We start from the raw sequence: 24,120 nt of genomic DNA, 5'->3' as shown, positions 1-24,120 counted from the left end.
GAGGTTCATGAAAACAAATGAGATACTTGGTAAATCACTGGGTTTCAATCACTTATGAGAAGATGGTAAGGTAGGTTAGGAACCAGATCTTGATTTTCTAAAGGTCCATAATAAATTGTATTTCATTCGGTAGACAGTAGGGAGGCATTGCAAGTTCAGAATCTGTGATGCAATGTGGTCAGATAGGTCACATTTTTGGAAACAAACCTGATAGCAAGATGGATCAGAGGAGAGAGAGACAGAGCCAGTTAGGAGATGACTGTATTACCCTCAGAAAGACAGGAGGAAGACCCAATGGTAGTTGGTGGATTTATGCCATATTAAGATGATAGATTCAATTATATCTAATGAAAGATTGCATCTGAATCATGAGGAAGAGAAATTAATTGAAGGTGGCTCCCAGATTACAAATTTGCATGTGGATTTGGGGGAGGTTAGAAATGGCTGTGGGTTGCTGCTATTTTAGAAAGAAAGATGGGGGCTTCCCTGGTGGCGCAGTGGTTGGGAGTCCGCCTGCCAATGCGGGGGACACGGGTTCATGCCCCGGTCCAGGGTGATCCCACGTGCCGCGGAGCGGCTGGGTCTGTGAGCCATGACCGCTGGGCCTGCATGTCCAGAGCCTGTGCTCTGCGACGGGAGAGGTCACAGCAGTGAGAGTCCCACGTACTGCAAAAAAAAAAAAAAAAAAGAAAGATGGCAGAGAGGGCATGTGGAGAAATTACATAAGCAAAGCCTCTCCTTCCCCCTTAAAATTTGGGTAAGAAACATTTAAGGAGGAAATATATAGACAAATAGACATATTATCATGTGGTTCAAATAAAAAAAAGAATATCCTGATAAAGGATATTCAAAACTGAAAAACACTCATACAACTCAATATCAAAAAAACAAAAAATCAAAAAAAAAAAGAACAGCCCAATCCAAAAATGGGCAGAAGATCTGAATAGACATTTCTCCAAGGAAGACATACAAACAGCTAACGGGCATGTGAAAAGATGCTTTACATTGCAAATTATTAGAGAAATGCAAATCAAAAACACAATGAGGTATCATCTCACACCTGTCAGAATGGCCATCATCAAAAAGTCTACAGAAAACAAACTTTGGCAAGAATGTGAAGCAAAGGTAACACTTATACACTGTTGGTGGGAATGTAAATTGGTGCAGCCACTATGGAAAACAGTATGGAAGTTCCTCAAAAAACTAAAAATAGAACTACCATATGATCTAGAAATTTCATTACTGGGTATATATCTAGAAAATAAGAAAACATTAATTCAGCAAGATACATGCACCCCAATGTTCATAGCAGCACTATTTACAATAGCTAAGATATGGAAGCAACCCAAGTGTCCATGAACAGAGGGAATATATATACACACCATATATATGTATGTGGTGTATATATGTGTTTATATATATGTGTGGTGTATATATATGTATATATATGTAAACAAATTATATATACAATGGAATATTAGTCATAAAAAGAATGAAATTCTGCTATTTGCAGCAATATGGATGGACTTAGAGAATATTATCCTTAGTGAAATAAATCAAAGACAAACACTGTATGATATCATTTATATGTGGAATCTCAAAAATAAAACAAACAAACATAGATGCAAAACAGAAACAGACAGATTTAGAAAACAAACTAGTGGTTACCAGTGGGGAGAGGGAAGTGGGGAGGGGCAAGGTAGGGGTATGGGATTAAGAGATGCAAGCTATTGTGTATAAAATAGATAAGAAAGAAGGATATAGTCTATAGCACAGGGAATTATAGCCATTATTTTATAATATTAATAGCTTTTAATGGAGTATATTCTAAAAATACTGAATCACTATGCTGTATATCTGAAACTAATATAATATTGTAAATCTACTATATTTCAATTAAAAAACCTGAAAAACAACCGAACCAGTTATTTTGAATCTGTTGTTGAAAATAAGTAGAAAGAAACTAAATAAAGAGTTGAGCACTGAACATGACTTCAAATATTTTGTCTTTGGCCAGTCTCTGGTTACAGATGAAATAGTGTTTCATTAAGGAAAAAAATGGTAGCTTTTGTTGGAAGTTCAGCAGATGTGTAATTCTTACTTATTAGAAGGAATGGATTGCTTGCCACAACATCTATACTTGATATAAATTTATATTACTGAGGTGGGTATATCTGGTTTAGAAATTTCCATAGGTAATAAGGCACTTAGGCATATTTATTGTTTGTTGAAATTAAGGAACCTAAATTATATTTTTGACCAAGCATCTTTAATTACAAATATTGGAATTTAGAAGCTAGATATTTTGACTCTGACTCCAGAAAATGAGTTTTTATGGTTTAAATCATTCCTTATGTGTCTTCAAATGAACCATATTGTCTCTTGTAGCTAAAGTGTTTCTTTGTTAAATTAGAAGAACCTATAATTATGAGGAAACATGTGTGATGATAAATAAATGAATGAATAAATAAGTGAAAAATAAGGGCTCTTTGGCTGTATTCCAATTACTTCTCTGATATTGAATTTGATTTTTTTTTTTTTTTTTGCGGTATGCGGGCCTCTCACTGTTGTGGCCTCTCCCGTTGCGGAGCACAGGCTCCGACGTGCAGGCTCAGTGGCCATGGCTCACGGGCCTAGCCGCTCCGCGGCATGTGGGATCTTCTCGGACCGGGGCACGAACCCGTGTCCCCTGCATCGGCAGGCAGACTCTCAACCACTGCGCCACCAGGGAAGTCTGATGGTGTTTTTTATTAATCTTCAAGTGGACTCAAAATATTAGGAGCATCACTGATTTCATGAAGCAGGTAGTCTGGTTTTTGCAGAAAGACTAGAATGATGATAAATTTTGTATTTGTACTAAGACAACTCATTCAGTCACTTAATACACATTTATGGAGTGTGTACTAACTTAGGCACTATTCTAGGCCCTGGAGATACAGCGGTGAACAAAAGAGACATTAATCCCAGTCCACATGGAGCTTAAACTCTAGGAAGAGCAGTAAGAGCAGATAATAAGCTAATAAATTAGTAAAGTATATATAGTGATGTTGGAGAAAATAAAGCTAGGAAGGAGGAAGTTAGGTAGTTAGGTGGTTAGGAAAGGCCTTCACTGGCAAGGTAGCATAAGGAACTAAGGACACAAGGAAGTGAACCAAGTAGATATCTTGGAGGAGAGCATTCCATGCAGAAGGCACAGGAAATGTAAAAGCTTTGAGGTGGGAAACAGGTTTGTGAGTTCCAGAAACTCACATACCATAGTATGTTATCGACCAACCACCTTCTTTCCCATTTTTGTCATCATTTTTTTTTTAATGATTGCATTGATTGGTTGATTGATGGCTGTGTTGGGTCTTCATTGCTGCACGCAGGCTTTTTCCAGTTGCGGCGAGCGGAGGCTTCTCTTGTTGCGGAGCACGAACTCTAGGCGTGCGGGCTTCAGTAGTTGTGGCACGTGGGCTCAGTCGTTGTGGCTCTCGGGCTGTAGAGTGCAGGCTCAGTTGTTGTGGTGCACGGGCTTAGTTTCTTCACGGCATGTGGGATCTTCCCAGACCAGGGCTCGAACCTGTGTCCCCTGCATTGGCAGGCAGATTCTTAACCACGGTGCCACCAGGGAAGCCCTGGCCTGGTTTTGTCCCTGAGATTAGAGTCCAGAACTAATTGGCACTTCTCTAGGGAGATTTTTTAGTAGGAAAAGATAATGCTTTATGATTTTCTGATTTACTTTTTCTGATAATGTTCAAAATGCCTTTTAGGGCTTTTTTTTTTTTTTTTTTTTTTCGGTACGCGGGCCTCTCACTGCTGTGGCCTCTCCCGTTGCGGAGCACAGGCTCCGGACGCGCAGGCTCAGCGGCTATGGCTTACGGGCCCAGCCACTCCGCGGCATGTGGGATCCTCCCGGACCCGGGCACGAACCCGTGTCCCCTGCATCGGCAGGCGGACTCCCAACTGCTGCTCCACCAGGGAAGCCTTAGGGCTTTTTTTTTTGTTTTTGTTTTAGCAATTGCAGGAACAGCAGGAGTTTGGGATTGGTATTTTAATAAAATAGTTTACAATGGCTACTTAATTAGTTTTCTGGTCATAATAAATTCTCTTGAATACAACAAATGTAATTTAAATTATTTCCAAGTTACCTCATACTTGTACACAATAAAGTTCATTTGCCATGTTTCTGTCCACTTGCACAGTCATGTGAAAATTTCCTGCAGATCTTCCTGCCAATTTGGCATTAAACTATCAATGAGTTCCTGTTTCACTTCCATAATTATTAAGCCTTTGGAATCTCTACTAAGAGGTAATTTCATTGACCAAGACCAAGACAAGAAGTTGTTTTCCCAGGGCAAACAAAATGATACCCAGACACTCTCTAAAAGTCTTGAGAGTAATGAATATGTAAGTCAAGGAAGAAACAGTCCAGTTTTTTCAAAAGGCCTTTCACAAAGTGTCACACCAAAAATTAGTAACATTAAATGAAACAAACATGGAGGAATCGTTTGTCGTGTCAGACAATGGAATTAAAGATAGAAAAAAATGTGAAATGACATTTTGAAGGACACAATCAAAATAATTTTTCTATAAACGATTTGACAGAGTCAGTAGAGAAATCTCCAAAATATTATATGCTCTCCTTTTCCTGTTTCTTTGGAATCTTCTATTGTAGACCAACTAACTAACTTCCTGGAACTGTTTCTAGTGTAGTCTGAAACGTGGCTTTCTCCTTCCTGTAATCCAGTTTTTTTATTTTTATTTTTTTTGCCCCACTGCGCCACCCGGGATCATAGCTCCCCCGACCAGGGATGGAAGCCGTGCCTGCTGCAGCGGAAGCGCAGCCTTAACCACTGGAATGCCAAGAAAGTCCCTAGTCCAGATTTTCTTGCTTGCCTGCCTTAGCTCACTCTATTTCCTGTTCTTGGAAGGTCTTCGTTTCCTGTTAAAAATAAAGTTTCTAGAAGGCCTTCCTGATTTCCCAGCCAAAGTGCTCTTTCACTGTTTCCAGAACACCTAGTAGAATCTTTGGTCGCTTTCTTTATCCTTCCTTACCGGATTGCCTGCCTCTTCTGGACAGCAGTTTGTATTCCCAATACAGTTATCATAGTGACTCAAAACATTTTTTGTTTAATCAAATTAGGGCAGATCACTTAGAAATTCCTCCTTAGGTACACTGTCCCACAGTCCATCTCGGGCCATTGACTTTCCCATGTTACACAAATTTTCCATGTTCTTTCAAAACATTTGAGTATATGCCACACTGAAAATGATTTATGCTCTTGAAATACAAAAAGTAAAAGTGGTAGGAGCACATTTCATGTACTCTGCCAAAGATGCGTTGGACGCTGGAGGCAAATAAATTGGGGATACCGTTTATGGAGATAACAATATTTCGTTAAAATATGAAGGCCCACTGGATCACCTACACTTTATTTAGGTTTTGGAATCTCGGTCAGGTACGCTACCTAAAAGGCTGAGGAGTGGTTACTTGAATACACGCCGCAAACACGTTCTAACTCCTTGAAAATGTTTTTAGATCAGCTGCAGCAGGCGCTGGGCGGACAACTGCCCCTGCCCCCAGCCTAAAGCTGCCCTCCGCCCCGTCCCTTCGCCCGGCCCCCGCGCCGCCGCACTGCATGCTGGGAGTCGTAGTCCCGGTTTGTTTTGCCCGGAGGGATCGAAGGGCATTGGAGTCCAGCTTGCCCTCGAGCTACTAGAGGTCGCGTTCTTCCGCTGCTCCCTTTCGTTCTGTCGGGCGGAGCCTTCCGTGAGCACGGCTGGATTTGTCTGTGCTACCGTCTCTCTTCTGGGTTTCAATAAAGTTTTCCTCTTCCTTACCCTGTACGGAGCTCAAGATGGCGGCCTCTTGGTCGCCCTTGGTTACCCTGCGCTTAGCGCCGAGCCGGCTGAGAGGAAGATGTGTCCGGTGCAGGGCTTGGGCCGCTGCTCTCCCCACTTCGGTCACCGCCCCTGGAAACCCCTTTTGTAAAGGTTAGTGACTGTATCTGGAGTAAGCCGAGACGACTGCTTATGAGCGGGGAAGTCTCGGGGCAGTCACCCTCCCTCCTCGAGCTCCCCAAACTGCCTCCTTGGTTCACGGTTTTCGAGAGATTTCTTCGAGAGGAGTTCCACCCTCTCTTGCACCGCTGTTACTGCCTGCTCATGAAGGAGCACTGAGGGAGGTGGCCCAGAGTAACTTTCATTTTGAGGGTTAGATGTCGACCCAGGGTTTGTTCCTTTCCGGCTGTTAGAGACCTGTAAACCCAGGTGTGGGGAGTACCTCGCTTGAAGGGATTCAAGTGTGGGGTTGAGGCCTGGGAACTCTTCCAACCTGCCGCATCCCAAGCTCTCCAGGCTGGTGACCCGGGACTGTACCTCTGACATCTGCAGGCCCTGCGTGCTCTCTGGATTGCGGGAATGCAAGTGTACTGACATTCTCAGATTGAGGGGTCAATTCTTTGTGTTCTTTTCAAGTCCTAGAGGCTTCAGCGAGGCGTATTTTGTCACCGGGCTTGCATCATTCATTCATTCTTTCAAATTGTTATTCATGAGTGAATGAACCTGTATTTTGAGTAACCAAGGCCACAGGAGTGCTAGTTTTACTATATTCATATACTCCCACTAAATTGCGGGCTACTCAAAGGCAAGGACTGGGTGTCATTGTTTCCTCAGCACTTAGCACAGTGTTTGGCACCTGATGGGCAGATATATTTTTTGAGTGAATGAATGACGTTATTCTTATTGCTCCCTCATCCACATACTTAAGCTTTCCTTTTTAAAAAAAATCTCCAGGAACCCCACCCTTATACATCTTAATAAACTGATTCTCATTGGCAGTTTAGCTAAAACTCTATCAGTCTTTGATTATTATCATAAATAGAGTTGAAATTAATACTAAAACTGTGATTAAGTCACCTTAGGTTTTACTGTAAAGTTTAGCGTAATCCACTTACTGTATAATGGAATATTTTGGTAGCATGAGGTTTCGATCTTAATATAAACTATTTTAAAAAATTTTGGAATAGGCTATACAAGCAAATAACACAAAATTCAAAAGGTACAAGAAGGAATTTGGTAAAATGTTGACTTTCTTCCACTCCTGTTCCATAGCCATTTAGTTTTCCTTCCCAGAGGCAACTTCTCATACTTGTTTCTTATGTATTCTTCCAGAGACATTCTGTATATATCCACCATATATATTTATAAATACCTGAATTAAAGAAAAATAGAAGTGGTAATATACTATACACACTGTTCTGGTCCTTCCTTTTTTTTTCATGTAGTATATCTTGGAGATCATTCCATATAAATATGTGTAGAACTGCCTCTTTTTTTTGGCTGCCACAAGGCATGTGGGATCTTAGTTCCCCAACCAGGGATTGAATGGGCCCTCCCTGCATTGGAAGCTCAGAGTCTTAACCACTGGACTGCCAGGGAAGTCCCTGTACCTCATGTTTTAAATGGTTAAAATAGAATTCCGTTCAATGCATGTACCATAATTTATGAAAATTAGGATTTAAGGAACATTAGCATAACAACATGAGCCTTAATGTTTGTTCTGGGTCATGCAATATGCTAAGTGCTTATCTTGTTTAATTCCCGTTATCCTCATTTTGGGGATGAGGAACCCAAGGTTGCAGAAGTTATTTGGCTAGTTAAGTGGCAGAATTTTTTTTTTTTTTTTTTTTTTGCGGTACGCGGGCCTCTCACTGTTGCGGCCTTTCCCGTTGCGGAGCACAGGCTCCGGATGCGCAGGCTCAGCGGCCATGGCTCACGGGCCCAGCTGCTCCGCGGCATGTGGGATCTTCCCGGACCGGGGCACGAACCCGTGTCCCCTGCATCGGCAGGCGGACTCTCAACCACTGCGCCACCAGGGAAGCCCCAGAATTTGTTTTGAATGTGGACATTTGATGAAAATGCAGTTAGAGGTCAATTTAATTGTAACTAAAGTTGCTCCTTCCCCCTCTTTAAGTAAAAGAAAAATTTAAGTTGAAACGTTATTCAGTATTTAGAGTCTGATTTAAGTTTGTTTTCTATCGTTTTCTTGATGTTTTTGGGGGGGTATTTACTGTTGACATTTGTTTTATCTCCTTTTTTTAATCTTTTCAAGCCTACTGTTTACTGCAGTGTAATGTGAGGGAAGCACATTACACTTAATGTTAAACAAAAGAAGGAAGTAGATAAAGGAAAGGAATGAGGGGAAAGGAAGAGCATATTCTTTGTTTTTGTGCTTCATTTCTTTCTCTCATTTTTTTCCCCTTAATTAATTTATTTATTTGGCTGCATGGGGTCTTGGCTGCAGCATGCGGGATCGAGTTCCTTGACCAGGGATTGAACCCGGGCCCCCTGCATTGGGAATGCAGAGTCTTAGCCACTGGACCACCAGGGAAGTCCCCATCTAAGCTTTAATGCCAGCCTTGGCTCTAAGACATTTTGGTAACTGGAAATGTGAAAACTTTAGGGGTCCTAAAATGGTGTTCATTCATATCACCTAACTTTAAATTCCTTAGGAAGTACAACTTATAAATTCCACTTTGCGATATATGTATTTCCATTAGTCAGATTATTAAACAATTGAAAGTATCAATAAAATTTGGTATCTTAAATAATTTAAGTATATACGTCAATTTTGATATTACTGCTTGTTTTCTTTTAGGTCTAAGTGTATTTTCATTTAATGTAACAGTTATTCAGTCTCCAGATAGTTATGGGGAAACATTTTATTAGAAATCAGAGTGGTCATGGTGTGGGTAGAAAATGCCTCGAGATTGCTAATTCAGTTGAAGTCTTGTATTAAGTGTATGGAGGGGGAAAGTGAATGAAATTGGCTGCCAGGCCTTGAATAGCTTACAGTCTTGGGAGATGGAATTACAAGAGCTAATGTTTATTGAGCCCTTTCTGTGTTCCAGGCAGTCTGCTAGCCGTTTCTTTCTCTCATAATTTATCTTCATAAAAACTCTATTATAAAATTATTTTAAAATTTTTTAAAAAAATTTATTTTTTAATGTTTCTTTTTAAAAATTTTATATTGGAGTATAATTGATTTACATTGTTGTGTTAGTTTCAGGTGAAACTGAATCACTCTAGTGATTCAGTAAAGTGATTCAGTTATACATGTACATATATCCATTCTTTTTAAGATTCTTTCCCTATATAGGTTATTACAGAGTATTGAGTAGAGTTCCCTGTGCTATCTATAAAGGTATTGTCATCTCTGTTTTATAAATGACTAAACAGGCATGGCTACTCAAGTGGTATTTGAGCCCAGGCATTTTCCCTCCAGAAGCACAAACTTAACCAACCACTGTGTTTTACTAGCTCTTTACCGTGACAATGAACATTAACACCACCATAATCTAGGCCCATCTGAAGTGTTGTAGGACTACAGAGGAGAAAGCAGCTCTGCTTGGAGAGGGGAGGGCTTTTTAGCAAAAGTGTGGAAGTGAGCTGCACCTGGCCCTTATTGGTGTATGTATAGTCCCTCAGGGGGAACAGCTAGAGATGAAGCTTGGCAGGTGGGCTGGATTCTGGTTAGAAGAGTCCTGTATAGTATGCAAAGATGTGTAGGCTCAGGGGGATACTGCTGAAGATTTCTTAAGAAGAGAAGTGATCAGGTCCATTTTAGCATGATTATCCCTGTGGCTACCTGAAAAACAGGTCAGGAATGCCTGGATGGGGGAATATTGGAAGCTTGGTGATTATTTAGAAGGAAGTTGTAGTAGTTTAGGGAGAGTGATTTAGGCCCTGAATTACTGCTGTGGTAAAGATGGAGAGCAGGGCAGCAAAGGAGGGAATTCAGAGACCCTGCTTTGGTAAAATTGACAGGATCTGGGGGAGACAAGGAAAGAGAGGAGTTAAGGTCAATTTGGGTTTCCTAGTTTGGGTAATTTAATGGCATCAAATTCCGTCTATCAAAGGAAACTAAACAAATGAAAAGTAAGGCCAGAGGCATTTTAGGGAGGGGTTCCATTTTGGATATGTTAAAGTTGAGGTGTTAGTGATAATTCCAGGTAAACAAGTCTAAGTAGTTGTAGGAAATATGGGATCTGAGTCTAAGAAAGGAAATATGAGGTGTTGAGAGCCATGAGAATGGAAGAACTAGCCTTGAAATATTTGTAGAATGAAAAGGAGAAAAGGCTAGGGATGAGTTCTTGAGGAAAACTGATGTTTTATGAGCAGAAGGTGACCTCATCAGAGAGCAGTTAGAGAGGTCATAGGGGAAATTGGAGAGAAGCCAAGGAAGAGAACGCTTCTAAGTTTTCTAAAACTTAAAATCAGCGTATCTATTGTACTTAAGCTAGCCTTAGAAATTAAGTTTCTTTCTTTCTGTTTTTTTTTCTTACTTTTTGGCCACACTGCGTGGCATGTGGGGTCTTAGTTCCCAGACCAGGGATGGAACCTGCACCCCCTGCAGTGGAAGCGCGGAGTCTTAACTGCTGGACCACCAGGGAAGTCCCAGAAATTAAGTTTATTTCATAGAGGCAAGGTAATATGACAGTCACACCTTGTGATTTCTTATCATTGTAGTGTCCTTCTGTATCTCAGTGTTATATTTTTAGATCTCTATATTAACTGAAGATTCGTATTTACCTTTAGTCACAATCTCTTCTTTAGTACATGTACATTGGAGATCTTGATTAGGTATTAATGTGAGTAGAACTCAGCCATATGAATTGGTATTATTTATTGGCTGTATAGATTAGTGGTTAAGAAAATGGATTTGGACTTTTATTACTCAGTTAGATGAACACCCTGTGTGAAACTTCATGTTTCTTGGATTTCTGTTATTGTTTATTATTATATTAGAAAAGAAGGTTCATGCCTGCTCCTGAGACTATTAACTTCATGATAATGGTTTCTTTCAGTTTTTTTTTTTAAGCATAGCACAACTTATTACATGGCATAGCTAGTGCTCAGATGTAGTTCTGGGGTGGAGGGTGGGCAGATGAAATAGGGTGGGTTCAAGAGTAGAACCCATTAGAAAGGAACTTTAGAAGTCCAGAGATGGATTATTGATCTACTGTAGATTTGCACTGTGTTATACCTCAAGAGCTTCATTCTGTTTGTTTAAGTAAATGGTGAATATTTAAATGGGTTTAACTATTTTTAAAAAATTAACTTTTTTTTGGGCTGCGTCGGGTCTTAGTTGCGCCAAGTGGGCTTCTTTCTATTTGCGGCGTGCGGGCTTAGCTGCCCTGCAGCATGTGGGATCTTAGTTGCCCGACCAGGCATCTAACTGGTGTCCCCTGAATTGCAAGATGGATTCTTAACCACTTAAATCCTGGTTTTACCTATTTTAGATTTGTCTTTTCACAAAAGTACCACAGAAATAATAGATGTCAAGGGCCCAGTGCAATAATACGCTCTATAAATTCTGACAGAAGGTCATGTAGCCTCAGCTTGACTATATCTAATACTGTTTCCCTAGGCCACTCATATTTTTTTCTTGCTTGTGACTAAGATTTGTTCTAATTTCTCTTTTAAGAGCCTTTTGAATATGTCTGTTCTTCCTGCTGTGTTTTGTCTTCCTTGCCTAAGGTCCTCTGTTGAGGTCCCATTTCTATGTGTACCCTGCTGGAGGTACCTCATACTTTAATCTCCAGAATCTTTTTTCATAACCTTCTTTCACTGTCCTACTTGTCCTTCTTATTTCTTCTCTCCGTTCAGCTCATCCTAGAAGATACTTTTCAACACATTATCTATCCATATTCTTGACCAGGTGTGCCAGTTTTCAACAATTTTTAAAGCCTGAACATGCAGTTCTTAGTGTAGTTACTTCAAAGCTTCATAATGCAATTTATATCTTAAATGTAATTCCTGTAGATTACATTTAAAAATTCTTATTTATATGTGTAAAAAAATTTAAAATAAATGAACATAACAAATAGACGTTATTTTTCTTTATTGTTTGAAAGAAAATAGACCCCTTAGGTCTCATTATTAAATAGTGTTTGAAAAGGGTGAATATTAAGGAGTTACTCAGTATGCTAGGCCATGCCTATAATTACTTCAGAATAGCTTTATTCAGATTTTTAGGCAGTATTTTACTGATTTGTTATGAAATTTAAGTACTGTTTTTTTTCTTTTGTAAAGTTACACACATTGGCACATTTAAGATTAGCTTCGAAAGGAAAAGAATGATAACTGGCAAGCATTTAGTTTTAATTTTCATAATTTTTCTATTTAAATCAAAAGCACCCTTTTAAAGCCCCTAAATCATCCTTTTATAAATAAAGTAAATGCATTCCTTGATGATGGCTTATGTTGTTTTTTTAAAGAAAGAGTTTAATTAAGATTTGATTTTCTTCTATTCTGCACTTTGTTTATTCATCACTGAATCAAACATAGGTGTTTAATGTCACTGGTAAATCTGACTTTTTGGGTCATTGATGACCGTTGCAGTTTTCGAAAAAAGCAGCTATTTCTCTTTGGGGTATGCATAGAACATAATAGAGCATAAACGGGCTGCCTGTGACCTTAGCATGGGCTTCTGTCATTGTAGGAGAACATTTCTGGTCAGTGGCCACTGTTTACAGTTTGTTAAAATCAACACAAATGTACAAAACACTCATGAATAATTGTGAACACAGTATTTGAATGGATGTTTAATAAATATGCATTAAAAATATAATTACAGTAATGAAGTTACAGCTGAAATTTTAATCCAGCCCTTTAGAAATATTAAACGTGCTTTTCCTGATTGTGCATTTTTCGCACAGCAGTTGGGTAAACATTTTAAACTGGAAATCTAAATTCCTTATATAGTTTTGATTTCATTTAACTAAGCATGTGTTCTTTTTTGGCAACAATCTTCTTTCTCTTTGTGAAGAAGTGAAGCTCATTTTATTCCATAACTGTTACTTAGAAGAATTTTGAACAGTTCTGTCATAGGACTAATGAACATATGGGATACCAGATGAATAATAAAATGTGACCCGGAAAGACTAGATTGTGATTCTGGTTTCATCCTATGGTACTGGATCAATCATTTAATTTGGTATTTCTTTTTTCTCATCTGTAGAATGGGATTAGTCATCCTAACTCTGCCTTCCTCACATGTCATCTATGAGGCTCAGATAAGTTATTATATAATAGGAGAAAGTCCTTTGAAAATTATAAGAAATGTTATATAAATGTAGGGCTATGCTGGGAGTAATTGAAATATTAATATTGAAATGCTAGAGGTGGTGGATTCCAGTCAGTGAATAGGAATGGGATGAACTCAACTCTATATATAATTACTAAACCCATTTTGATTTTCGGAGAGACTAACTTATATTAACAATGGCAAAGGGCTCAGTCTGATTTCAGTGCTTTGAATTCCAGAAGACGAAGTTTTGATTTTTCTAAGATTGTGCAGAGGGCCTCTATAGATAACCAGGGATGGTTATTGTTATCCTGGACTTAACTACCTTTCCTCTGGATATTCTGAATATCTAGAGGGTCTTAGAAAATATGAGCTACTGCTTTCGTCATGATGTTTCAAAGAAGGCTATTGAAATTTGATTTATAGTATGCAGGTAAGTCACTAAGGTAAATTATCTTAATTTAGTAAGATACTGCTTATGAATACTGTTTTCAAAGGAACTCAAGTTGTTAATTATTTGCTGTGCAGCAAGATATGAAGATAACATTTCATGGGATCATAGAATAATAGAGCTGAAGAGGACCTCTGGGTTACGTAGTTAAATGTCAGGTGCGAAGGTAGTTTCTGCCTTTATTGTTTCTTTTTGAGGCATGCTGTTCATTTTTATATAGCCCTAATTGCTAGAAAATTCTTTAAGTAGAATTCTTCAAGTAGAGCTTTTCTGTAACTTCTCATTCATCTTGACTCTTTCCCCAGGCACAACTTATATAACTCTAGTTCTCGTGTGCTTATGACAGTTTTTTAAGTATATCTTATTCATTTATATAGTCATTTATTCATTTATCATATTATTGGTTGCCTCCTTGTCCCAATTCCATTTGACAACCTTTAAAACATTAAAGACATATTTCTCCCATTCATCCGTTCATTCATTCCCCAAATATTTCTTGGTGCCATCTGTATGCTAGACACAGAGTGCTGGGATGTTGTTACTCTCTCCTCAATGTCAACTGTCTGTTGTCTTATCAGTCAAATCTTATGACACGGTTTCTAGATCCTTGAACTACTTCCCTTCTTGAGATTACAGTCTGCTTTCTGAATGTCACTCTGAAAATCTGGCCCACATATCTCAATATATTCCTTTGGACATGTCTGGCCAGAGCACTATTTTAGGTTACCTTTTCTGTGTCCTGTTGCATTAAGTTGGTGGCCAGGTCATATTCATGTCTCACCTTAAGACTCCTAGGGCTATTATAAGACAGGTCTCTTTTGTTTATATTTGATTAGTTATTTTTTCTATTAAAAATAAATTATTTTTATTATAAAAATACTATATGTACATAGTAGAAAATACAGGAAAGATAATTACTGTTAACTTCATTTTTATTTTTTAAGCATACTTATTAAAGTATAAGATTCATTTAGTAAAGTACACAAGTGGTAAGTGTAAAGCCTACTGAATTTTCATAAAGAGGATAGATTTGTGTAAATACAACCTAAATCAAGAAATAGAACATTTGTAGTACCCAGAGGCTCCCATTGTGTACCCTCCAAATCACTAGCTTTTTACTCCCAATGGCAATCAACATCCTGATTTATGTTACTATTGATTTATCCTTTCATCTCTTCTTTTTTCTTTTTTTTAAAAAATTAATTAGTTAATTTATTTTTGGCTGCGTTGGGTCTTCGTTGCTGCACACAGGCTTTCTCTAGTTGTGGTGAGTGGAGATTACTCTTTGTTGCGGTGCGCGGTCTTCTCATTGCGGTGGCTTATCTTGTTGCAAAGCACAGGCTTTAGGTGCACGGGCTTCAGTAGTTGTGGCATGCGGGCTCAGTAGTTGTGGCTTGCGGGCTCTAGAGTACAGGCTCAGTAGTTGTGGTGCACGGTCTTAGTTGCTCCGTTATCCTTTCATCTCTTGATGGACACTTAAGTTGTTTTCATGTCGTGGCTATTTAAATAATGCTGCAATGAACATGGGGGTGCAGATACTTTTTTGAGATAGTGATTTTGTTTCCTTCAGATAAATACTCATAGGTGAAATTGTTGGATTCTATTTCTTAATGAATTATGCCAGATTTATAGATTGAAAATATATTCTGTCATTCTGTGTGTTGTATTTTCACCTTCTTGATAATGTCCCTTTTTTAAAAAAAAATTTATTTATTTGCCTGTGCCAGGTCTTAGTTGCAGCATGAGGGCTCCTAGTTGCAGCATGTGGGATCTAGTTCCCTAACTGGGGATTGAACCTAGGCCCCCTGCATTGGGAGCACTGAGTCTTAACCATTGGACCACTAGGGAAGTCCCAATAATGTCCTTTGATATACAAAAGTTTTAATTTTGATGAAGTCCAATTTATTTTTTCTTTGGCTGCTTTTGGTGTCATAGCTAAGAAATCATTGCCTAATCCAAGGTCATGAAGATTTACAATTATGCTTTCTTCTAAGCATTTAAAAGTTTTAGCTCTTACAGTTACGTTTTTGATCCATTCCTACTGGGGTTTAATTGGGAGTCCTTAAGTCTGAGTTTCACAGGCGATTGTGATGTCCAGACAGGATTAGATTTAGAAAGTCCACACCTGTTAAGAGAGATCAGGGATTGGCAACCTTTTTCTGTAAACATTCAGATAATACTTTTGTCCTTGCCTGCCATGGTCTCTGTTACAACTTTAGCTGACCCTCCATATTTGTGAGTTTGGCATCCGCGGATATAGCGGGCCAACTATTCATTGTACTGCACCATTTTATATAAGGGACTTGAGCATTTGTGGATTTTGGTATATGCAGGAGGCCCTGGAACCACTCCCCTGCAGATACTGAGGGACAACTATACTCAACTCTGGTGGTGTAGTGTGTAAACAGCCAGAGATAATAGACTAATGTGCATGGTCAATTTGGCCTGCAGGCTGCTATAGTTTGCAGACCACTGGACTAGGTAAATATTCATGTATACTTTATTTTTTTGGTTTGAAATTTTTTATATATTTACATTTTAAAACCATCTGGAAAGTATTTTGGTATGTAGTATGAGGGGATAATCTAAATTAATTTTTCTGTTGTTTTCCAGTTGTCCAGATGTCACTTGTTGAATGATCTCTTGGCTCCCATTGCTTAATTCATTGATTCAACAAATATTTATTGTGTGCCCATCATATGCCAGGCATTGTAGGTGCTAGGTATACAGTGAATTAAATAGGCATGGTACCTTCCCTCTTGTGGCTTGCAGCCTAGTTGAGAGAGACAGACATAAAATAAATAACAAATAGATAATTACAAGTTGGGTGATAAAAGAAAAGAACAGTGATAATATTTGGTATGCCTCCCTCTTTTATTATATATTAAATTATTCCCTGAAGACTTCCTTTTAGAATATCTATTCTATTCATTGATCTTTTGCTCATAGGGTTTTATATTTATTTTCTCATCTGGTAGTGAAGATCCCCCTCATTACTTTGCATCTTCATGATTTTCTAAGGATTTTGGATTTGGATTTTGGTGGAACTGTATTTAATCTGCAAATTAATTTGTGAAGAACTGACAATGTTACAGTGTTGTGCATTTCTTTTCAATAACACTGTGTCCAGTCTCCCAAATTTTCATTTATGCCTTTGAGAAAGATTTTAGTTTTCTTCACATAGATCTTAGAAGTTGATTGTTACTATGACTCTTCTTTATTCTAGACTTTTTATCTTAATTGTAAATGGGATCCGTTTTTTTTCCTTCTATTGTATTTCCAACAGGTCATTGCTAATATGTCAGAAAGATAAAGCCATTAAAATGTTTTCCAGTATTCTCCTTTGCTTAAGAGGGGGTATAATTAAGCCACTGAGTTCTTTAAAATTCATAAGTGGCTTCCTGGAAACTTCAGGATTAAATTCAAACTGCTTATCGTTGTAAGGCCCTGTGTCACCTGGTTCCTTTATATTTTTCTAGTAGCCCAACTCTTGCCCCCTCTGCCTTTTACTTTATATCTCAATACTGAACTTGTTTCATTTTCTTCAGTGTACTATCCTCTCATATTTTAGAGCCTTCTCCCAGCTTAATGCATTTCCTTCCCTTCCTTCCATTTTTCCCTGGCTAACTCCTGTTTGTCCTTTTGCTCTCAATTGAAACATCATTTCCTCTGAGTACCCTTATCTCCTTAAGCTAGGTTACTAGTTTTGGCTCTGTGATCTCATAGCATCCTCCTCTTCCCTTTACTTCATACCACACTTTGTTAAAGTTGTTTATCCACTTGTTTATATCTCCCCCAGTGCCCTGTTGATATTTTGAGTGCAGTTACAGTATCTGTCTAGCTAGCTGTGTTTGAAGTTTTTAGTACAGAGCTTTACACTCTATAGCTGCTTTATAATTTGTGGAATTAGTTGTTGCTTATTCAGTTTTTCTATTTAATAGGTTTTCAAATGATTCTTTTCAGTATAATTAAGTTTTTGAACCCAGTTGCACCTGTTGGTACTTTTATCCCATTGTGTAGCACGGCAACATCATCTTGACTGTGATACAGCACTGATTTGTCTCCTAACTTTGTGTCATCTTTGTATTTGAGGGCTAGGTCTTCATTTAGTGCCAGATTTTGTTCTCAAAGCTCAAAAAGGTGTACATAAATCTAGTTAGTCAAAATTCTTAAAAGCCAGCTATGTGAAATGTAAGGGCTTTTAGATTTATATGGAAAGGAATTTCTTTCCTCTAACACTTCAACTTTGGGCTTTTAGTGAAAAAGCTGCTGACTCACAGACATAGAAAACAAACTTATGGTTACCAAAGGGGAAAGGCGGGAGGAGGGATAAATCAGGAATTTGGGATTAACAGATACACACTACTATATATAAAATAAACAACAAGGATCTACTATATAGCACAGGGAACTGTATTCAATATCTTGTAATAGCCTATAATGGAAAAGAGTCTGAAAAAAGAATATGTATATGTATAACTGAATCACTTTGCTGTACAGCTGAAACTAACACAGCATTGTAAATCAACTATATTTCAATTAAAAAAAAAATTTGCTGCTGCTGCTGCTACTGGGTTTTACAAGAGTGCCGTATATGAGCAGAGGCAGGTTGAGCCCAGAGTGCAGGCAGGGCGGAGCTCTAGCTGGGCCTGAGTAGGATGGAGACCCAGGAGGGGTGGATTGTTGGTTGCTCCAGGAGGCTTGAGTACTTCAAATTAGAGGGAGGTTTGTGTTTTTTCTGTTGCCTGGCTATGATAAATGGGAGCACAATCTTCACTTGTCTGTAGTGTTATGGTGATTTTAATGAGGGCAATATCCTGGTGGTAGTTTGGGGTCACTTAGCTTTAGATCCTATCTTGCCTATTCACTTAAATTTTCTAACATTTTGTGGTGTTTTAGTTTCCTTATTTGTAAGAAATAACAATATCTACCTTAGATTTTTTTGGAGAAGATAATATATAGAATACCTTTCAGAATTCTATCACTCATAAATTTTCAAATGAATCCAAGGTCTGTAAAGAAAACCTTAAGCTGTTAAATGAACCTAAAGCATATAACTTTTCTGGGTTACATGGATACCTCTTGTAATCTGTTAGTTTTGTATAACATCTTTAATTCTACTGAAGTAAACACATGTAATGCCTTGAAGTAGTCTAGACTCATCACAAATTGTATTGAATATTTCTGAACATACAACCGTCTAGGAAGGAATAATGCAAAAAGATAGTTTTCTTTACCTTGAAAACTCTTTAAATTTGTATGGTCATGTGTTATCTTGTGTATCTTCAATTCTTTCCTTTAATCATAGGATACTTTTGAGCTGAGAAATCTTTACAGAATGTTTTTGAGTTGAACCCCACTTTACTGACAAGTTGTATGTAAAACTTCTGCACATTAAACTACATCTCTACTGATTTTGAGTATGAAGTTGGAGATGGATTCTCAAAAAATATTTAACCTTAGGTATTAAAACAAAAAAACCTTAAGGGTGAAGCAAACCTTTAAAATAACATTTCTGAAAGGAAAATGCTTACTTTTTGTTCAAATAGTCTGGTCCACCATTTTGCTTAAGTCTCTAAAGAATATCTCTAAGACTTTCTTAACTATCTACCTTTGTGTAGAATTGGAAATTCCATTCCAATTTAAAGCACCAAAGAACACAGAGACCACACATCCCCTTTGTTGTTATTTCTCAGCTCTATGGAGACAGTGTCAACACAGTTAAGCTTTATGACATATGTTTTAGTCAGGGTTCTCCAGAGAGACAGAACCAATAAGATGTATATACATTTAGAAAGAGATTTATTATAAGGAATCAGCTCATGCAATTATGGAGGTTGACAAGTCCCAAGATCTACAGTCAGCAAGCTGGAGACCCAGAGACCCAGGAGAGTTGGTAGTGTAATTCCAGTCTGAGTCCAAAGGCCTGAGAACCAGGAGAGCCCATAGTGTAGTTGTAGTCCAAAGACTGGCAGGCTTAAGACCCATGAAGAACTGATGTTTCAGTTTGAGTCCAAAGGCAGGAGACAACCGATGTTCCAAGCTTAAAGGCAGTCAGGCGGAAGGAGTTCCCTCTTACTAAGGGGAAAGTCAGCCTTTTGTTCTGTTCAGGGCTTCAAGTAATTGGATGAGGCCCACCCACATAAGGGAGAACAGTCTACTCAGTCTTCCGTTTCAGGTGTTAACCTCATCAGAAACACCCTCACAGACACATCCAGAATAATGTTTGACTAAATGTATAGGCGCTCGATGGCCCAGTCAAGTTGCCAAATAAAATTAACTATCACAACATATGTCAAGATTATTGTTGTCCTCAGTGTGTGAGCAGCATTTCCCCTCATGTTCTTAAGGTGCTTGCAGCAGTCCAGCTACCTTAATTTCACAGGTAAAAGTACAAAGGCAGGAAGGAATGAGTTTCTGTCCTGGTCTCCTTTTGAAGAGTATCAGGAGAAACTTTGGCAGAAGCTGACTTCCTCTTAGGCATCATTGGCTAGGATGGTGATCATGTGCCCAAGCTGCCATGATCCAGAGTCAAAATGGTGGAGTCAGGAGATAAATCTGGAGGGTATGACTCCAGAGCCCATGCTGCTTCCACTATAACATGCTGCCTCCCTGCTGGACCTGTAGGTACAAATGCTGGCTCTGCCACTACCTAGCTATGGGAACATGGACAGATTACTTACTTAGTCCCTCTGTGCCTTAGTGTCTTCACCTTTAAGGTAGGAATATGTTAGTACCTACATCATAGGGTGGTTGTGAAGATTAAATGAATGAAGGTATGTAAAGTACTTAGAAAAGTACCTGGCACTTAGTGAGTACCCACTAAAGGTTAGCAATTGTTGCTGCTGTTGTTATTAACTATATGATCTTGGTCAGTTTACTTAACCTGCAACTTGCAGTGCTAACTCTCTGGTCCAAATCATAGACATCTCTGAACTGTACTATTGTTAAGAGTTTCCTAAGTAGTCTCCCTGCTTCCATTTAAAAAAAAAATTACATATATGTGTATAATAGTTTTATTGAATACCATACAATATAAAAATACATACATATATAAAAATATATGTATATTATATATAATATATAATAACATTATTGAATATCATACTATTCCTCCGTTTCTGCTTTCCTTTTGAATTTCTATTATCTTATTTTCTACAAACGGATTAATCTTTTAAAAAACAAATTGTGACACACCCCTGATCAAAACCTTCTACTTGATCTTAATCCTATCACATTCACACTATTTACCGTGGCTTACAAGACCGTACATGATCTGGTCCTTCCTCTCCTTTCCAACTTCACCTTGTAACATACTCCACCTTGTTCATTTAAATCAGCCACGTAGACTTTCTTTTCTTTCTTTGAAAATGTGAAGCTTATATCCATTTTCACTTTAGGGTTTTTGCCAGAGCTCTTCGCTCTGCCTGGGAAGTTCTCCCAGATCTTCCTCAGGGCTGACTCCTTTGGGCATTCAGGTATCAACTTATGTCACTTCCACAGGGAAGCTTTTCCTCATAATCTATAGGAGTCCTCAATCATTCCCTAGCATGGTGCTTCTCAGTCTTCAGTGTGCATATGAAACACCTATGTGTTTTGTTAAAAATGCAAATTTTGATTCAGACCCCTAGGGTAGGGCCTGAGATTCTGTACTTCTGTTGAGCTCCCTGGAGATGCCATGCTGTTGGTCAGAGGTCCTAGGATATCACTCTGTTTTATTTTCACCAGCATACTGATTATTATGTGATCTGTTGTTGCTCTTTATTTAATTTTTTGTCTCTCTTCCCCTTGACTGGAGGGAAGGCTCCATAAGGAAAGAAATTTGTTTTTAATTGTTGTTTCACCAGTGGCATGAATAGTGCCTGAGCTATAGTTGGTTCTCAAGAAACCTGAGTGAATGAATCAATGAATAGATTTATCCATGGATTTTTTTTTTATTATCATTTTTTTAACATCTTTATTGGAGTATAATTGCTTCACAATGGTGTGTTAGTTTCTGCTTTCCAACAAAGTGAATGAGCCATATGCATACATATATCCCCGTATCTCCTCCCTCTTGCATCTCCCTCCCACCCTCCTTATCCCATCCCTCTAGGTGTCACAAAGCACCACACGGAGCTGATCTCCCTGTGCTATTCGGCTGCTTCCCACTAGCTATCTGTTTTACATTTGGTAGTGTATATAAGTCCATATCCATGGATTTTTAAGTTATTTGTATAATAGGATTATTGTGAGGAGTAAAACAAGTAATTATGTTAAGTTACTTAACCTAGTCCCTGGCACACAGTAGGTGCTCAATAAATGTGAGCTGCTATTATTAGAATTTCCTTCTAAAACTGTTTTGACAATTATTTTTAAAACAGTGGTTCTTAATCAGTTTTTGTTCACTTGTTTGAAAATCTGAAGGAATCTGTAGTATATTTAGAGATCTTACCTCAGAAGAAATGCAAAAACATACACACACACAATTTTCTTTTAATTTCAGAGGGCTCTCAGACCATCCCCCCCCTTCCCTGCCAGTTGACTTGTCATGGACCCCAAGTCAAGACCTTGTTTAAAAAAAAACAACCTACGTGTATATAACAATTCTTGTTAGGGCTGTTAGTGACAATTTGCCTTTTTCTAATTTCTTTTATAATTGTTGCTGTTGAATTGCCTCTTCTTTCTGTGTTATAGGTTACCATGTGCCATTAAGAAGAGCATAAATGTGGTTTATTATATTAATTATTATTTTTTTAAAAATATTTATTTATTTATTTGGCTGTGCCGGGTCTTAGCTGTGGCACCCGGGATCTTCGTTGCGGCGTGTGGGATCTTTTAGTTGTGGCATGCAGGATCTTAGCTGCAGCATGCGGGATCTAGTTCCCTGAATAGGGATCGAACCTGGGCCCCCTGCACTGGGAGCAAGGAGTCTTAACTACTGGACCACCAGAGAAGTCCCTGTTATATTACTTATTAATGCCATGAGATTGTTTAAGTGGAACATATTAGCATAGACTGTAATACTGCAGAACTTCAGAAGAATTTTTTTGTTCTAAACCTCTGTCTTCAGATGAAAACTTAAATATTGGGGGAAATCACTTCTTCCCCTGCCGATAGCACCCCCACAAACAGACAAACATGGTGTATATCCCTGAAACTTGCCAAACTAACTGTAAGAAGCATGCCAAGCATTAAACCCACAGAGTGACACAGGACAAGAAGGGCAAGGACTCTCTGAATGCCCAGGGAAAGCGGTCTTATGACAGGAAGCAGACTAAGCTGCTTTTCTGGAAAAAAGGCTAAAACTGCAAATGGAGATTGTGCTGAGGCTTGAATGCATTGAGCCTAGAAAGTGCTGCAGAGTTAGTGCTGACTGTTAAGACCAGCAAGCATTTTGAACTGGGAGGAGATAAGAGAAAGGGCTAAGTACTCCAGTTCTAAACTTCATCTTTTGTTTTATTGTGAAGACAATAAAATCTGGAGGTTATGTTCACTTCAAAAAAAAGTTGAAGCAGGGGGAATTGAAGTAATAACAAATACACTCAGAGCCTGGGGAAACTCATTTATTTTCCTTGGGGAGAAAAATTGAAGTAATTGTTAAAATACTATCTAGAAAGTTATAATAGATTATTCAGATGCTAAGACATCATGATATTGAGTAAATCTTATAACAAGTGGGCTATGGAGTATAGTGGGATCTTCCTTAAACTTCGTTTAGGAGAAAGTAGTGAAATAAGGTACAAAATTGAGGTATTAGAACAGCGCAGACTTTTTGTGCCTCTAAAATCTTACATTTATGTTTGTAGATTAGTTTGTGGATCTTCAGAATGGCATTTTCCCACTGTCCATTTGGAGTACAATAAGACAAATTAATACAAATCAAAATAATATGGCAGCAGCATCACATAATTTGTGTACACTGATGCAGTAACAGATTTAATTTAGTGCAGCTTTTGAGAAGTCTTTTGTGATTCAATTTATACAGCTGCTGTCCAGGCCTAAGCTGGCCAATCTCTCAGCCTTGAGTATCTTGCCTGACTGATTCTCTCTTTCTTTTTCTTTTTAAAAAGACTGATATTTTTTAGAGCAGTTTAGGTTCACAGCAAAATTCAGAGGAATGTTACAGAGATTTCCCATATACCTCCTGCCCCCCACATGTCCCCTGTTATCAATACTCCCCAGTTATCAACATCCCATACCAGAGAGGTACCTTTGTTACAGTCGATGAACCTACATTGACACAGCATCATCATCCAAAGTCCATAGTTTACAATGGGGTTCTTGGTGTAGTACATTCTACGAATATGGACAAACGTACAATGACACATATGCACATTATAGTATATTTTAGGGTATTTTCACTACCCTAAAAACCCTCTGTGCTCTGCCTATTCACACCTTCTTCCTACCTACCCCCTCCCTTTGTTTACTACTGATCTTTTTACTGTCAATAGTTTTGCCTTTTCCATAATGTCATATCATTAGAATATAGGACCTTACAGTATGTAGCTTTTTCAAATTGGTCTTTTACTTAGTTATGTGCATTTAAGTTTTTTCTATGTGTTTTCATGGTTTGATAGACTCATTTCTTTTTAGTGCTGAATAATATTCCATT

General features: G+C 38.3%; 1 protein-coding gene and 1 pseudogene across 5 annotated transcripts in view; both read left to right on the top strand.

The window, feature by feature from the left end:
* The first annotated feature begins 5,589 nt into the window (after positions 1–5,589).
* Positions 5,590–24,120, top strand: part of AFG1L (AFG1 like ATPase) — a 194,383-nt gene continuing 175,852 nt past the window's right edge. Inside the window, exon 1 of one of the 5 annotated variants that reach the window (XM_027089070.1) lies at positions 5,590–5,976. In XM_027089070.1, the coding sequence (XP_026944871.1) occupies positions 5,841–5,976 (136 nt within the window). In that variant the 5' untranslated portion in view covers positions 5,590–5,840. The remainder of the gene's footprint in view (positions 5,977–24,120) is intronic. The other 4 variants (XM_027089073.1, XM_027089081.1, XM_027089092.1 and 1 more) reach the window with 4 other exon arrangements.
* On the top strand, positions 22,644–23,178 carry LOC113610804 (60S ribosomal protein L36a-like; annotated as a pseudogene).

Source organism: Aethalodelphis obliquidens, unplaced genomic scaffold (genome assembly GCF_003676395.1).
Source record: "Aethalodelphis obliquidens isolate GAN/ISIS:26980383/991018 unplaced genomic scaffold, ASM367639v1 scaffold3, whole genome shotgun sequence".
Lineage (NCBI taxonomy): Eukaryota > Metazoa > Chordata > Mammalia > Artiodactyla > Delphinidae > Aethalodelphis > Aethalodelphis obliquidens.
The sequence above is the reverse complement of the archived record's forward strand: the minus strand, read 5'-3'. Positions and strand labels throughout refer to the sequence as shown.